A 17,155-nucleotide genomic window follows, 5' to 3' on the forward strand; every position below is an offset into this window, starting at 1 on the left:
ACTTTTAACAGGCTCAGCGTTACTAAGCTGACTAAGTGTTTGTTTTTATGTCACCACCCAGTGGCCATCTTTGCCACAGAAGGAGAGTGGGGGGGGTTGTGTGCCAAAAAAGCCACCTCTGACAGGATTTACCCTCAGTACATCCCTGTCTTTAGAACAGAAGATCATAAGAAATCTCCTTAACAGGACACATTCAGGAATTTTAACCCTTCCGCATTATATTCAAAGGTGAAAAACACATTCTGGCCTTACATGTACACTATATTGTCAAAAGTATTGGGACACCTGCCTTTACACGCACATGAACTTTGATGGCATCCCAGTCTTAGTCCGTAGGGTTCAATATTGTGTATGTATGTATGTGAGTTAGGGACCTTAGATTGTAAGCTCCTTGAGGGCAGGGACTAATGTGAATGTGCAATGCGTAAATTGACAGCGCTATATAAGTACCTGAAATAAAAATAATAATAATAATATTGAGTTGGCCCGGCCTTTTCAGCTTCAACTCTTCTGGGAAGGCTGTCTACAAGGTTTAGGAGTGTGTCTATAGGAATGTTTAACCATTCTTCCAGAAGCAAATTTGGGAGGTCAGGCACTGATGTGGATGAGAAGGCTTGGCTCATAGGTGGCTCGGGTGGCTTTACCGCTCTGAGTGGATGTCATATGACGTCCTCTCAAAAAGGGCTGCCTTCGCGGCCGCAGGGCCACGTGATGGCGCGATCTGTCACCGGCTATGTCCATCGGACACAGCCGATGACTGATCAGTATACCAGCTCGCTGCTAGTACCATGTGACCTCTGTGACCAATAACAGCAGGTCACATGACAGTTGTACACAATGGATGGCTTCCTTTCATGCCATCCATTGTGCACAATTGTGTTGCTAGCTGTGATGAGCTGTGGTCAATGTGATTACATGGTACAGAAAAGGCCAATCACAGCCCATCTGTACCATGTAATTAGCATTGACCAATCACAGCTAATCACAACAAAACAAACTGAATAAATCAGTTTTGTTCAGTAAAATGCTAACTTATAGCAATGCAATTCACTGCTATAAGCAATCATAATGTGCAAAAAAAAGAAACAAATCCTGATCACTTGCCCACAGTAGTACAATTAAAAATGTTAAAAAAAAAATGTAATAAAACGACTATTTTTATTTTTTTGTAGTTACCAGTCACTGATTCCTGCCACACCAGTTTTATGATGACACTGTACTACACTGGTGACAGTATTCAAAAGAAAAATGTAAAAAAAAATGTTGTTTCTTCACTTTCCAAAAAATTATGACAATAAATTACAACTTGAATGAGGTGTAATAGGAGGGGCAGGGGGTGTAAAGTTTTGTATTGGTGTAATGGGGTGCAGAGAAGTGAGGTCATGGGGGTGAAAAGTGTTGTATTGGGGGTTCAGAGTGTTGGGGTATTGGAGATACAGAGAGGTGGAGTAATGGGGGTGCAGAGTGTTGGAGATGCAGAGAGGTGGAGTAATGGGGGTGCAGAGAGGTGGAGTAATGGGGGTGAAAAGTGTTGTATTGGGGATGCAGGGGGTTCTGAGTGTTGGGGTATTGGAGATGCAGAGAGGTGGAGTAATGGGGGTGCAGAGTATTGGAAATGCACAGGTGTGGAGTAATGGGGTCGCTGAGTATTGGAGATGCAGAGAGGTGGAGTAATGGGGGTGCAGAGAGGTGGAGATGCAGAGAGGTAGAGTAATAGGGATGCAGGGAGGTGGAGTAATGGGGGTGCAGAGTGTTGGAGATGCAGAGAGGTGGAGTAATGGGGGTGCAGAGTATTGGAAATGCACAGGTGTGGAGTAATGGGGTCGCTGAGTATTGGAGATGCAGAGAGGTGGAGTAATGGGGGTGCAGAGAGGTGGAGTAATGGGGGTGAAAAGTGTTGTATTGGGGATGCAGGGGGTTCTGAGTGTTGGGGTATTGGAGATGCAGAGAGGTGGAGTAATGGGGGTGCAGAGTATTGGAAATGCACAGGTGTGGAGTAATGGGGTCGCTGAGTATTGGAGATGCAGAGAGGTGGAGTAATGGGGGTGCAGAGAGGTGGAGATGCAGAGAGGTAGAGTAATAGGGATGCAGGGAGGTGGAGTAATGGGGGTGCAGAGTGTTGGAGATGCAGAGAGGTGGAGTAATGGGGGTGCAGAGTATTGGAAATGCACAGGTGTGGAGTAATGGGGTCGCTGAGTATTGGAGATGCAGAGAGGTGGAGTAATGGGGGTGCAGAGAGGTGGAGATGCAGAGAGGTAGAGTAATAGGGATGCAGGGAGGTGGAGTAATGGGGGTGCAGAGTGTTGGAGATGCAGAGAGGTGGAGTAATGGGGGGTGCAGAGTGTTGGAGATGCAGAGAGGTGGAGTAATGGGGGTGCAGAGTTTTGGAGATGCAGAGAGGTGGAGTAATTGGGGTGCTGAGTGTTGGAGAAGCGGAAAGGTGGTGTAATGGGGGTGCAGAGTGTTGGAGATGCAGAGAGCTGGAGTAATGGGGGTGCAGAGACCAACACTCTGCATCCCCATTACTCCACCTCTCTGCACCCCAATTACTCCACCTCCCTGCATCCCTATTACTCTACCTCTCTGCATCTCCACCTCTCTGCATCTCCAACACTCTGCACACCCATTACTCCACCTCTCTGCATCTCCAACACTCTGCACCCCCATTACTCCACCTCTCTGCATCTTCAACACTCTGCACCTCCATTACTCTACCTCTCTGCATCTCTAATACTCTGCACCCCCATTGCTCCACCTCTCTGCATCTCCAATACTATGCACCCCCATTACTCCACCTCTCTGCTATTCCAATACTCTGCACCCCATTACTCCACCTTTCTGCTTCTCCAACACTCTGCACCCCCATTACTCCACCTCTCTGCATCTCCAACACTCTGCACCCCCATTGCTCCACCTCTCTGCACCCCCATTACTCCACCTCTCTGCATCTCCAACACTCTGCACCCCCATTACTCCACCTCTCTGCATCTCCAACACTCTGCACCCCCATTACTCCACCTCTCTGCACCCCCATTACTCCACCTCTCTGCATCTCCAACACTCTGCACCCCCATTACTCCACCTCTCTGTATCTCCAACACTCTGCACCCCCATTACTCCACCTCTCTGCATCTCCAACACTCTGCACCCCCATTACTCCACCTCTCTGCACCCCCATTACTCCACCTCTCTGTATCTCCAACACTCTGCACCCCTATTACTCCACCTCTCTGTATCTCCAACACTATGCACCCCCATTACTCCACCTCTCTGTATCTCCAATACCCCAACACTCTGAACCCCCAATACAACACTTTTTTTTACTACATCACACTCTGTTTACTACATCAAAAAAAAATTAGAAAAGTGAAATTTTTCACATTATTCTTCTTTAACATTTCTAAAGAATAAATACGATAAGATAGAAATCAACTGCATGGTTGTCCACTTTTTTTTTGTACTGGAACAAGTCTGTTTTTACAAATGTTTGACCACATATGTTCTAGCGCCCGTTAATTTAACGGGCTTAATGTCTAGTAGTACAATAAACTGAAATCCTATTGGTTCCTACTGACAGCTGCACTTGGGACAGTCTCTGCACTGCCTTATAATATTGTATTTAGCTAGAACTGATTCCTATAGGGTGCGGGGTAAACTTTTAGAGGTGGGTTTATAAAAACTTCACTTAGCTGTTCATCCATCAAAACTGCATGTACATTTGTTCTGTGTGTATAAAGCAAAATCAGACGTCCTTACGTTAAACTCTCTGCAGACAGTATGCCATTCACTGAAAAAAAAACAGCGTGAAATGGGGGAAATACCACATTATGGCCACTAGAAGGCAATAAATATCATAGGAAATGAGTATGCTCCTCTGCTCCATCTAGTGGCTGTAATGCGGTATTTTCCACATTCAAACCTTTTTTTTTTTCAAAGAATACCGTTTGATAGGCAAAGAATATGGCTTGAAAACATTAAATTTTTGCTCCATTAGCAAAGAAGGAATTTACATGCAGTTTTGCTGGATGAACAGCTATGCAAAATCCTCATAAGCACACCCCTTAGAGTGGCTGGTTTGTACAATTACAAAAGTCAAAGTTTTAGTGGAAAAACCTGGAAAAACCTGATTGTTTTTGTTGTACCCCTGCCCTGGTGCAATCAGCTGAATTGTACATTACCTCATCAAAATAGGGGTTGTTCCCTTTTCTTATCCGGGTCCTCTTAGTCTGTCCTGCAACTGTCACCTTGACGACAGGTTTTATGTTTAAACCTATAAGTTGGCGTCCTTCTATCACTCGCATCCGAACCTGGGGGAGAATCATAGAACAGGTTAGACATTAGAGTGACGCATTGGTAAATACCAGCAGTTATGGATGTTAATCTACATTACCAGTGCATTCCAATAATGCATTCTAAAGAGGACTTGTCTATGGGAATGCTGAAAATGCTGGTTGCCATGATCTCTGTGTTCACGCAGTCACAGTGAATACGAAACTCCCGATCTGTACATTTGTTCTGGATCTCTAACCTGGTATTTTCAAAACAGGTCAGTAATGGCTTGGCTCAATGAGGGGGGGAGATTTACTAAAACTGGTGCAGCTGTGCATGGTAGCCAAATCAGCTTCTAACTTCAGCTTGTTCAATGAAGTGAATTGGTTTCTATGCAGAGCTGCACCAGATTTTGCACTCTCCAGTTTTAGTAAATCGACCTCACTGTGCCAAAATGCATCTAAAGTTAAAATCTTTTTATATTTGGATAGAGTATACCTGTAAGTTTTCTTTTCTGACTGTGCCCCATGGGGATTTCTCTTTATTTCCTGTCCTAGAGGCAAAACAGGAAGTGAGAGAAAATCTTTGTAAAGACAGGAACATTCCTGCTTACACAGTTGTCTTGTTCTGGTGACAATTTTATTATATTGGATGTTGGTCACCAGGACAAGCAGAAAAGGTGGATCTCAGTGGGGACGCAGACAGCAAAAAATAAAAGAGGTTTTAAGTTTAACTCTTCTGTACTCTATATAAATAAATATATATATATATATATATATATATATATATATATATATATATATATATATATATTTTTTTTTTAGAAATTTAAAAATAAGTGCATAAACACTTATGAAATTGCGCACAGGATAATCAAAATCAAAAGGACAGCAAAAAAATAAAAGAGGTTTTAAGTTTAACTCTTCTGTACTCTATATAAATATATATATATATATTTTTTTTTTAGAAATGTAAAAATAAAGTGCATAAACACATATGAAATTGCGCACAGGATAATCAATGAAAAGTGAAAAAGAATATTATAAATAAATAAATATGAAATATTAGTAAATAATATAAATAAATAAATAAATAGCGATTATTGAGCAGCACATCAGACAAGCATGGGCTCAAAGTATGAACAAAGGTATAAGGACCGCGCTCTAAATTTATTTAATGGCACACACAAAAATACATATTTAAAAAATATATAAATTCATATATATATGTATATATATATATATATACAGTGCCTTGCAAAAGTATTCGGCCCCCTTGAACTTTGCGACCTTTTGCCACATTTCAGGCTTGAACCATAAAGATATAAAACTGTCATTTTTTGTGAAGAATCAACAACAAGTGGGACACATTTATGAAGTGGAATGAAATTTATTGGATATTTTCAACTTTTTTAACAAAAAAAAACCTGAAAAATTGGGCGTGCAAAATTATTCAGCCCCCTTAGGTTAATACTTCGTAGCGCCACCTTTTGCTGCGATTACAGCTGTAAGTCGCTTGGGGTATGTCTCTATCAGTTTTACACATCGAGAGACTGAAATTTTCACCCATTCCTCCTTGCAAAACAGCTCGAGCTCAGTGAGGTTGGATGGAGAACGTTTGTGAACAGCAGTTTTCAGTTCTTTCCACAGATTCTCGATTGGATTCAGGTCTGGACTTTGACTTGGCCATTCTAACACCTGGATATGTTTATTTGTGAACCATTCCATTGTAGATTTTGCTTTATGTTTTGGATCATTGTGTTGTTGGAAGACAAATCTCCGTCCCAGTCTCAGGGCTTTTGCAGACTCCATCAGGTTTTCTTCCAGAATGGTCCTGCATTTGGCTCCATCCATCTTCCCATCAATTTTAACCATCTTCCCTGTCCCTGCTGAAGAAAAGCAGGCCCAAACCATGATGCTGCCACCACCATGTTTGACAGTGGGGATGGTGTGTTCAGGGTGATGAGCTGTGTTGCTTTTATGCCAAACATAACGTTTTGCATTGTTGCCAAAAAGTTTGATTTTGGTTTCATCTGACCAGAGCACCTTCTTCCACATGTTTGGTGTCTCCCAGGTGGCTTGTGGCAAACTTTAAACAACACTTTTTATGGGTATCTTTAAGAAATGGCTTTCTTCTTGCCACTCTTCCATAAAGGCCAGATTTGTGCAGTATACGACTGATTGTTGTCCTATGGACAGAGTCTCCCACCTCAGCTGTAGATCTCTGCAGTTCATCCAGAGTGATCATGGGTGTCAGGAAAGGAATTACCATTCAGCAACAATAGAACGCTGGAGGCAGATCAGGTGTGTCACCACGCCCATCTCCCCAGCCCTGGCCCTATATAAAGCACTCTCTGGCTGTGCTTCAGTGCTGGTTTATCATCAGCTCTAGTACCTGTGACCTGTTTGTTTGTCTGCGTTCCTGCTTTTGACCCGGCTTGCTCCTTGACCCATCTGCACTTCTCCTTGTTTGACCCCGGCTTGCCTGACGACTCTTTGCCTGAACCATACCTCTGCTGGATATTCTGTGTACCTACCTCGGCCTGGATTCCACGGACTCTCTCCTTGTCTTACCCCTCTGTACCTCCATTTCCTCGGACTGATTCACTGTGTATGACCCTCGGCCTGGCATTAACCTTGTCTCTTTTCTCTGAGCATCTATAGATCTCCTGGAAGCGGACCTAAATCACCATCCATCCATCCATCCATCCGGGATCCATCCGCATCCAGTGCTCCTTGGGACGTGTCATCTCCTGTTTCACCACCAGGGGTGATCCACACCGAGCTGCAAGGGAAGCCCTCTCAGCACTTCGGCCTCCACCAAGGTAACTGACAGCATAAACCAGCCATGTCAGAGGCCGACAGAGGTGCTTCCCAGCTCAAGGCACTATGCCAGCAGGTTTCAGCCCTGACCCAAGCTGTGCAAAGGCTACAAGATGGGTACTTCCAGCTAGAGGGTCGAGTACTCAACATGGCCGGCCCTTCTCCTCCACCTGATCCGAATCAGCCATCCACTAGTTCGCTGCCGGCTCCGGCCCAACCGGACCAAGCTAGCTCCGGGCCATTCGGCTTCAGCTCCGCCCCCGGAACCACGGGTGCCCACGCCGGAACGCTTCCGTGGGGAGCGTAGGAAATTCAGGGCCTTCAAGAATGCTTGTTTATTATACCTAGCCCTTCAACCTAGGACCTTTTCCTCTGAGTCCGTCAAGGTGGGATTCATAATTTCCCTACTGGCCGAAGAACCTCAGACTTGGGCACACAATCTCTTGGAACAGAAGAGTCCAATCCTGAATTCCACAAACTCTTTCTTTGAGGCTATGGCCCAATTATACGAGGATCCCCAGCGTACGGTCACGGCAGAATCGGCCCTGCATGCCCTCCAGCAAAACAAACGCCCGGCCGAGGACTATACGGTAGACTTCCGTAGATGGGCAGCCGACACGGACTGGAACGAGGCAGCATTGAAATACCAGTACCGTCATGGCCTCTCGGAAGCTTTAAAAGACGAGCTGGCTCGGGTAGAAACACCTGCATCCTTAGAGGATCTAATCGCTCTTGCCATCCAAATGGATAGGCGTCTGCGGGAGCGACGCTCAGAACGCCTTCAAGGGTCTGGAGCCACGTGGGTCATGCCAAAGGTCCCATTTATGTCCTCTCCTCTACCAGGACCAGCTGTCAATGCCCCGGCAGACGGGGAACTTATGCAAATTGGGCTCATTTGTTCCTCCCTGACCCCCGAAGAGAGACAACGCTGTCGCCAGGCGAACCTCTGTCTATACTGCGGAGCTTCCGGCCACTTCCTCCGCAATTGCCCTGTGAGGCCTAGTAAGTGCTGTTCACGGTCTGTCCCGAACTGTCAGGTCTCTGAGCCATCCCCTGCTCACCTTATCCTTCCTGTCTCCCTACAGGTAGCAGAAGAGAGGATCCAGCTCACGGCAATTATTGATTCCGGAGCTTGCAGTTGCTTCCTGGATTGTACACTAGCTGCGAAGCTAGGGGTACCCCTGCAAGCCAAGGAGCAACAGCTTCAAGTTTTCCTGGCCGACGGATCCCTGCCTAGTTCCGGACCTGTGACCAGGGAGACCTACCCGGTCCTTACTACCACGGACTCGGGTCATCAAGAGCTCCTCCGCTTCCTTGTCCTGTCCTCTCCCTTATTCCCGGTCATCCTAGGCCTACCATGGCTCCAAGCCCACAATCCACAGATTGATTGGATTAAGAAGAGGATTTCCTTCTCATCCAAATACTGCCTGGATCATTGCTTCCCTTCTGAATCCCAAGCTCCTGCCACTTGCCTAGCCGTCCAGCCGGCCTCAGATTCCTCCGAAGACATTCCTGCAGCTTACCGGGACTTTAAGGATGTTTTCGACAAAAAGAAAGCTGATGTTCTACCCCCTCACAGGCCCTACGACTGCCCCATTGAGCTTCTCCCAGGGGCTGAGATCCCTTTTGGAAGGATCTTCCCCCTATCTGAAAAGGAATTAGAAACTCTCCGGTCCTATGTCGATGAGAATCTGAAAAAGGGGTTCATCAGGCCCTCATCCTCCCCAGCTGGCGCTGGAATATTTTTTGTAGAGAAGAAGGACGGTACGTTAAGACCTTGTGTTGATTATCGGGAACTCAACAAAGTTACCATTAAAAACCGCTACCCTCTCCCGCTAATTCCAGAATTGTTCCAGCGCTTCCGGAATGCTCGAGTCTTTACTAAACTAGACCTCCGAGGGGCATACAATCTTATCCGCATCCGAGAGGGGGATGAGTGGAAAACTGCATTTAGAACCCGTTTTGGCCACTATGAATATATGGTCATGCCATTCGGGCTGTGCAATGCCCTGGCCACTTTCCAACATCTGGTAAATGACATTTTCCGTGAATTTCTGGATAACTTCTTAATTGTTTACCTAGATGACATCCTGATCTTCTCCCCCTCTCTAGAACTTCATCGGATTCATGTTAAAAAAGTTCTAACCACCCTGAGGAAACATGGACTCTACGTGAAACTGGAGAAGTGTGAATTTGAGAGAGGATCTATTCAGTTTCTGGGGCTTATCATTTCAACAGAGGGCGTCTCGATGTATCCTCAGAAGGTGAAGGCAATTTTGGAGTGGCCAGCCCCCACGGATAAGAAGGGAGTTCAGCGATTTGTGGGCTTCGCTAACTTCTACAGAAGATTCGTAAAAGGCTTCTCAACAATTGTCACACCCATCACCCAGCTAACACGTCAGCAGATCCGTTTCCGCTGGTCGCCAGAGGCCCAGTTAGCCTTTGATAAATTAAAGAGCCTGTTCGTGACCGCTCCGATTCTTCAACATCCAGATCCAGCTTTACCCTACATTCTCGAGGTAGATGCCTCAAAAGTAGCCACGGGGGCTATTCTGTCCCAGCGACAAGGCACAAAGGCCTTACTACACCCAGTAGCATTTTTCTCTCGGAAGAGGTCACCTCCTGAGAGGAATTATGATGTGGGGGATCGAGAACTTCTAGCCATTAAATCTGCCCTGGAGGAATGGAGGTACCTGTTGGAAGGGGCAGTGCACCCTATTATGATATTCACGGACCACAAGAATCTCGAATATCTGAGGGCCGCCAAACGGTTGAGACCTCGGCAAGCCAGGTGGGCCTTATTTTTCTCACGCTTCAATTTCCACATTACCTACAGGCCAGGGTCTAAGAATGGAAAAGCGGATGCCCTGTCCCGGATGTTTCCAGACACTCCCGATACAACAGAGCCCAATACCATCCTGTCGGCTCAAAACTTTTTTCTGATCCATACGGACTTACGGTCCTCAATTCAGCAAGCCTCTACCCATTATACAGGACAAGAAGCCGAATCTCTACATAAGCGGGAAGGGTTCCTCTGGTTTCAGGAGAAAATTTTTGTTCCCACACAAGTGAGATTGATGGTCCTCAAGACCTTCCATGACCACAAACTTGCAGGGCATTTTGGGGTAAGGAAGACCTTCGAACTCATTCAACGCCACTTTTGGTGGCCTAAATTACACCAGGACTGCATAACATATGTAGATTCCTGCATCACCTGTCAACGCAACAAGGGGGCAAAAGTAAAGTCATGGGGACTGTTAAGACCATTGCCAATTCCGGAACTACCCTGGAAGGGTCTATCTATGGACTTTATAGTCGAGCTTCCACCCTCAGAAGGGTTTACTACCATCTTAGTGGTCGTAGACCGACTCTCTAAAATGGCTCACTTCCTACCAATGATGGGTACCCCTTCTGCCTTGGAGACAGCCAATACATTTATCAAAGAGGTGGTCAGGCTTCATGGACTTCCGAACAATATAGTCTCGGATCGAGGCGTTCAATTTACCTCTAGGTTCTGGAAGGAGCTCTGTAAATCTTTGGCGGTTGAAGTGTCCCTGTCATCTGCTTATCATCCACAAAGCAACGGGCAGACTGAAAGAACAAATCAAACCCTGGAACAGTACCTCCGATGCTTCTGCACCAGTGCTCAGGACAACTGGACCTCCCTGCTTCCATGCGCGGAGTTTGCCTATAATAATTCTGTGCACTCCGCAACCAACCAAACCCCATTTTGGGCTAATTATGGCGTCCATCCTTCCTTTTTGCCCAATCTGGATCAGGAAATTACAGTTCCTGCAGTCCATGATCGGCTAGCAGCCACTGCAGCTAATCTCCAGTTGTTACGGGACAATATTCTGAAGGCACAACAGGCCTATAAAAAGTTCTGTGATCTCAAACGGAAGGAGAACCCAGCATATAAGGTGGGAGACAAGGTTTGGCTTTCGTCAGTTAATCTAAGATTGTCTTGCCCGTCCAAGAAGTTGGGGCCCAGATTCATCGGTCCTTTTGAGGTCAAAAGAATAGTGAATCCTGTAGCCTTTGAGTTAATCCTGCCTGGCTCTCTTAAGATCCATCCAGTGTTTCATGCTTCGCTGCTTAAACCGGCGATACCAAGCCCCTACCCTGGAAGAGAAGAGTTACCACCTCCTCCAGTTTCGGTAGAAGGGGAGCCTGAATTCGAGGTTGAGACCATCCTAGATTGTCGACAGAAAGGCAATCACACTCAATATTTAATCAAATGGAAAGGATACCCGCCGGAAGACAATTCTTGGGAACCATTAGGCAACATACATGCTCCTAAACTCCTGAGAGAGTTTCACAACAAGTTTCCGGGAAAGTGTGGTCGTAGGGCATCCAGAGGCTGCCCCTCGGGGGGGGGGGGGGGGCACTGTCAGGAAAGGAATTACCATTCAGCAACAAAAGAACGCTGGAGGCAGATCAGGTGTGTCACCACGCCCATCTCCCCAGCCCTGGCCCTATATAAAGCACTCTCTGGCTGTGCTTCAGTGCTGGTTTATCATCAGCTCTAGTACCTGTGACCTGTTTGTTTGTCTGCGTTCCTGCTTTTGACCCGGCTTGCTCCTTGACCCATCTGCACTTCTCCTTGTTTGACCCCGGCTTGCCTGACGACTCTTTGCCTGAACCATACCTCTGCTGGATATTCTGTGTACCTACCTCGGCCTGGATTCCACGGACTCTCTCCTTGTCTTACCCCTCTGTACCTACATTTCCTCGGACTGATTCACTGTGTATGACCCTCGGCCTGGCATTAACCTTGTCTCTTTTCTCTGAGCATCTATAGATCTCCTGCAAGCGGACCTAAATCACCATCCATCCATCCATCCGGGATCCATCCGCATCCAGTGCTCCTTGGGACGTGTCATCTCCTGTTTCACCACCAGGGGTGATCCGCACCGAGCTGCAAGGGAAGCCCTCTCAGCACTTCGGCCTCCACCAAGGTAACTGACAATGGGCCTCTTGGCTGCATCTCTGATCAGTCTTCTCCTTGTATGAGCTGAAAGTTTAGAGGGACGGCCAGGTCTTCGTAGATTTGCAGTGGTCTGATACTCCTTCCATTTCAATATTATCGCTTGCACAGTGCTCCTTGGGATGTTTAAAGCTTGGGAAATCTTTTTGTATCCAAATCCGGCTTTAAACTTCTCCACAACAGCATCTCAGACCCGCCTGGTGTGTTCCTTGTTCTTCATGATGCTCTCTGCGCTTTAAACGGACCTCTGAGACTATCACAGTGCAGGTGCATTTATACGGAGACTTGATTACACACAGGTGGATTCTATTTATCATCATTAGTCATTTAGGTCAACATTGGATCATCCAGAGATCCTCATTGAACTACTGGAGAGAGTTTGCTGCACTGAAAGTAAAGGGGCTGAATAATTTTGCACTCCCAATTTTTCAGTTTTTTATTTGTTAACAAAGTTTGAAATATCCAATAAATTTCGTTCCACTTCATGATTGTGTCCCACTTGTTGATTCTTCACATAAAATTACAGTTTTATATCTTTATGTTTGAAGCCTGAAATGTGGCAAAAGGTTGCAAAGTTCAAGGGGGCTGAATACTTTCGCAAGGCACTGTATATATATATATATATATATATATATATATATATATATACACACTTAAACTTCACCATCCAAAAAAGTGATATATGTGAAAAAATATTGAAAAAAAGTCCATATGTGATAAATGGCAACTTCCCTTTAAATAACAGTGGATCAACCACCCATGCTTATGAAGAAAATGTGTCCTCCACCAATATCCTCATGCACACACCGCTTACCAGATACATTTGACCCCCATTACAGATAGTCAAAATAGGCACCAGATCAAATAGTAAATGATTATTCTTGGAATTCCCCTTGAGGTCCACAGATCAAGGCCAGCATTCAATAAGGTTTTTCATTTAGGTAGAAAAGGGAGATAAAGAAGCTTCTCATGGTGTAGTAGGTTAAAAATATTCATTTATTAAAAACGTAGTAACTTACAGTTATAAAATCCTTCATTCAGCTGAGCTGAAAACTCTGTTGCATGCAGGGGACGCCGTTCCGTGTTCCACCTGCGTTCCAATAACCGGAAGTGACGTAATACGTTCCTAGTCCGACGCGTTTCATCAGCAATCTTCTGACATCATCAAGGGTCATTTTTTTTTCACAATTTTTTTTACATATATCACTTTTTTGTATGGTGAATTGATATTTAAAGGAGAAGTTTATGTATATATATGAATTTATATATTTTTTAAATATTTATTTTTGTGTGTGCCAATCACTAAATTTAGAGCACGGTCCTTATACCTTTGCATATATATATTAGAGCTGCACGATTAACCTCTTGCCGACCGTCCACCACAGATTTACTAGGGCAGGCTGGCTCAGCTGCATGAAACGACATAGCTCTACATGGTGCTAGGGGGCAAGCGTGCGCTGCTGGCGGCGCGCTCCTGCCCCCACTAGCTAGCAGGAATGCCGAACCACGGGACCGGTGGCCGCGATAGCTCCCTGCTGAGAGAGAAGGACTGCCAGCTGTTGTAAACACAGCCAACCGTTCTTCTCTCTAATATGATCACAGAGCGCCTGTGAGTCTTCTATATAGGAACACAGGTCTTTGATCAACACTAGCTAGCGGGGATGCCGAACCACCAACTGCCGCCAGGCACCCGCGATCGCTCCCTGCTGAGAGAGAAGGACGGGCAGCTGTTGTAAACGCAGCTGACCGTTCTCCTCTCTGAAATGATCACAGAGCGCCTGTGATCCTTTCACAAGTCCACCCCCCACAGTTAGAAAACACTCCCCTAGGCTCACATTTGACCCTTTGATCACCACTGTGTTAACCCCTTCCCTGCCAGTGTCATTATTACAGTAACAGTGCATATTTTTCGCACTGATTACTGTAGTAATGTCACTGGTACCCCCAAAAGTGTAAAAAAATGTCAGTTAGGGGTTCGATATGTCTGCCGCAATGTCACAGTCCCGCTAAAATTCGCATTTTGCCACCATTATTAGTAAAAAAAAGGATGAAAAAATTAAATTTTTTTTTTTGGGAATGTTATATAGCAGAATGTGAAAAATATTGTTTTTTTTTTCCCAGAATTGTCGCTCTTTTTCTGCTTACAGCGCAAAAAAAAAGGGTGATCAAATACCACCAAAAGAAAACTCTTTTTTTGGAAAAAAAGGCCATCAATTTTATCTCAGTAGAGTCGCATGACCGTGCAATTCTCTGGTAGAGTAACGCAGTGCCGAATCACAAAAAATTGCCTGGTCATTAAGGGAGCAAATCCTTCCGGTCCAGAACTGGTTAATCAGTACAAAAATTGCGATCTCGATTCAACCATCCTCACGATCTTAATCCAGCATTTCCAAGATTCATACAGTGCAGAGCCGTTCTCTGCTCACTCACAGCTGTCAAAAAAAAAAAAAAAAAGCCTCTAGCAAATGTTTATCAACATTGCTTAGCACTAAGTCCCCGTTCACACTAAGGCGACCTGTGAGGCGACCTGGTCGCCTCACAGGTCGCCGTAGGTCGCCTTCCATAGGGAAGTTGCGGACCCGTTCTAATAGGAGCGACACAAGTCCGGAGCTTCTTTGGGGCGACCCGGAGGCGACCGCCATAGACTTCAATGTTATGAAGTCCGTGGCGGCCGCTCCGAGGTCGCGGCGCGCTGCTCGCACCGCGACCTCGGAGGTCGCCCCCCGAAGTCGGATCGCCCCTGCGTGAATGGGGCCTTAGAGATAACTATAAACAAAGTATCATTTGGTTCTTTTAGATCAAAGGAATGAACTTCAATTACGTCAGTTTAACCACTTAAAGACTAAGTCCGGGTTCACACTTCTGCGATGCGGGAATGCTGCGAATATACAGCGTGTTCCCGCATTGCATCCACACCCCTGGCAGTTCACACTGCCATATGCGATACGCAGGGGGTGTCAATTAAAAGGTAACGACACCCCCAGTTGAGATCACATATCGCAGTGCGATCTGCAAGTTCACACAGAATCGGATCACTAGTGCGGATAAAAAAAAATCGCACTGCTGCGGATAAAAAAAAACGGTCATGTGCGTGTTTAGTGCGATTGCGGTGCGAATTCAGCCATACAAACTGTATGGCTGAAATTTGCACCGCACAGAGATCGCATGTAATTTAGGAGCAGTGCGCTCCTAATTACATGCGATCTCTGTGATCGCACTAATGTGAACCGGCACTAAGCCTTTTTCTGAAGGCCCGTACACACGTACCGATCGTCGGCATACAAACGTCGGTGGACGAAGGATCTGCCGATTGTACGCGTGTTAGTATGGTGCCTCCGACAGATGTCTGCGCACAATCCGCGGACAAAAGTCTTTCGTGCAAACATGAAAATATTTGTATGCCGACACCAGAACGGACGATTGTTCGCCTGTCAGTACACAATTCGGCCGACAGACCGCAGATTTGCAAGACTGGGCATGCTCAGAAAATAGAAAACACAGGGAAAGTTAACCATTACATGACATCACTTCTGCAGTCGGCGGACAAAATTCTTGTGCTGTCCTTGTGCTGTCTTTGCACTTTTCAGCAGACACCGACATCCCGGGGAGAAAAGAGGAACATTTGTAAGCCGACCATCGGTACGTGTGTACGGGGCTTGACACTTGTTGCTTACAAGTTAAAAATCAGTATTTTTAGCTCGAAAATTACCCCTAAACATTATATATATATATATATATATATATATATATTTTTTTTTTTTTTTCAACTGAAACCCTAGAGCAGGGATCCTTAAACTACGGCCCTCCAGATGTTGCAGAACTACACATCCCATGAGGCATTGTAAAACTCTGACATTCACAGACAAGCAAGGCCCGGAGTAAAGGAAAAAGAAAACCTAGACGGAGGGCCGACATGACAGGGTTAAAAGGGGGTTTGGAGTAGTAAGTCAAGAGGGGTTAAAGGAAATGGTATAAGGACACTTACCGGATTGGTGGAGCGCAGGGAACAGGTGGGGCTTTAGGGGTCAAACAGTAGGAGGTTCCTGTTGAGGTCTTCAATCAGGAGAGAGACGACGTCGGAACAACTTGAACTTCTGTTCTCCATGTGTCCTGGTAGGCCTGCTTTTCCCGGCGGGTTGCTGCCATTAGTGAGGTCCAGGTTTGGTTACGGACCCTGGTCTGCCTGCTGCTGGAGGACACCGGGCTGCGGGTTTCTACTGCGGCTACTGTGTGGCTACACGGCTTGGTGTTTGACTTTCGGGTCGGCGCCGCGCTGGGAGCCGCGTCAGGGGCCTCCGAACTGCTCTCCTAGCCGCTGTTCGGCTTCGTGCGGGTACAGCCCAGGAGGAATCGTCAGCACTGCTTGCCGGGGGTGAGTCGTCTGCCAGTGCCTCTCTCCCCCCCCCCCCGCCCGCCCAGCGCGTGGCGGGAACAGCGGCGGCCATCCAGGTGGCTCGGCGGGGGAGCGTGGGTCATGTTGCCAGTGTCCCTGCCTTGCATTCGGAGCGCAGCAGCGCGGCTCCTGGGGCGGCATCACACTCACGGGGAGGATTGCTTCCAGGCTCGCCACCAATTACTGTGCGGAGGACTGGGCGAGAGGGCGCCGGTGCTACTGTCAGAGAGGGGCGGGTCGTGAGCCCCGCACTGACGCTGGTGGCGGATCGCTCGGTGCCTCCTGTGCGGACACTGTGGATGAGGGTAGATGAAATCGCTGCAGAGGTTCGGCGGCTTTGGATTCGGGACCAGCGGCTGGTGGGGCTTAGTGTCCTGGGCAGCCTTGTGAGTATTCTTTTGTCCTTTTCATATCTACAGGGGGCTTTAGTTCAGGTTGCTGGGGGGGTAGGTAGGGGGCTTGCAGGATAGGTGCGCATGAGGTGTGGGGGGTTGGCGGCCTATTCATGGAGCCGCGGTGGTGAGCTGGTAGTGGATTCCCTCTCAGAGGTTTGCAGGGCTGGCGTTTAGCGATTTGTCTTGGTTTTGCCTGGTGCGACATCGGACTCCGCATGGCAGGGGGGGTTATACGGATGCTGATTTGGCCCCCGTTTGGCAGATTTGTGGGATGTGCAGTATTCGTGGG

At 46.7% G+C, this 17,155-nt stretch overlaps 1 protein-coding gene across 1 annotated transcript in view; it reads right to left on the minus strand.

The window, feature by feature from the left end:
- Nucleotides 1–17,155, minus strand: part of DYSF (dysferlin) — a 412,280-nt gene that overhangs the window by 259,132 nt on the left and 135,993 nt on the right. Inside the window, exon 7 of the mRNA XM_082264486.1 lies at nt 4,179–4,307. Coding sequence (XP_082120612.1) covers nt 4,179–4,307 — 129 coding nt within the window. The remainder of the gene's footprint in view (nt 1–4,178; nt 4,308–17,155) is intronic.

Source organism: Pelophylax lessonae (genome assembly GCF_965119305.1).
Source record: "Pelophylax lessonae genome assembly, chromosome: 1".
NCBI classification, from domain to species: Eukaryota; Metazoa; Chordata; class Amphibia; order Anura; family Ranidae; genus Pelophylax; species Pelophylax lessonae.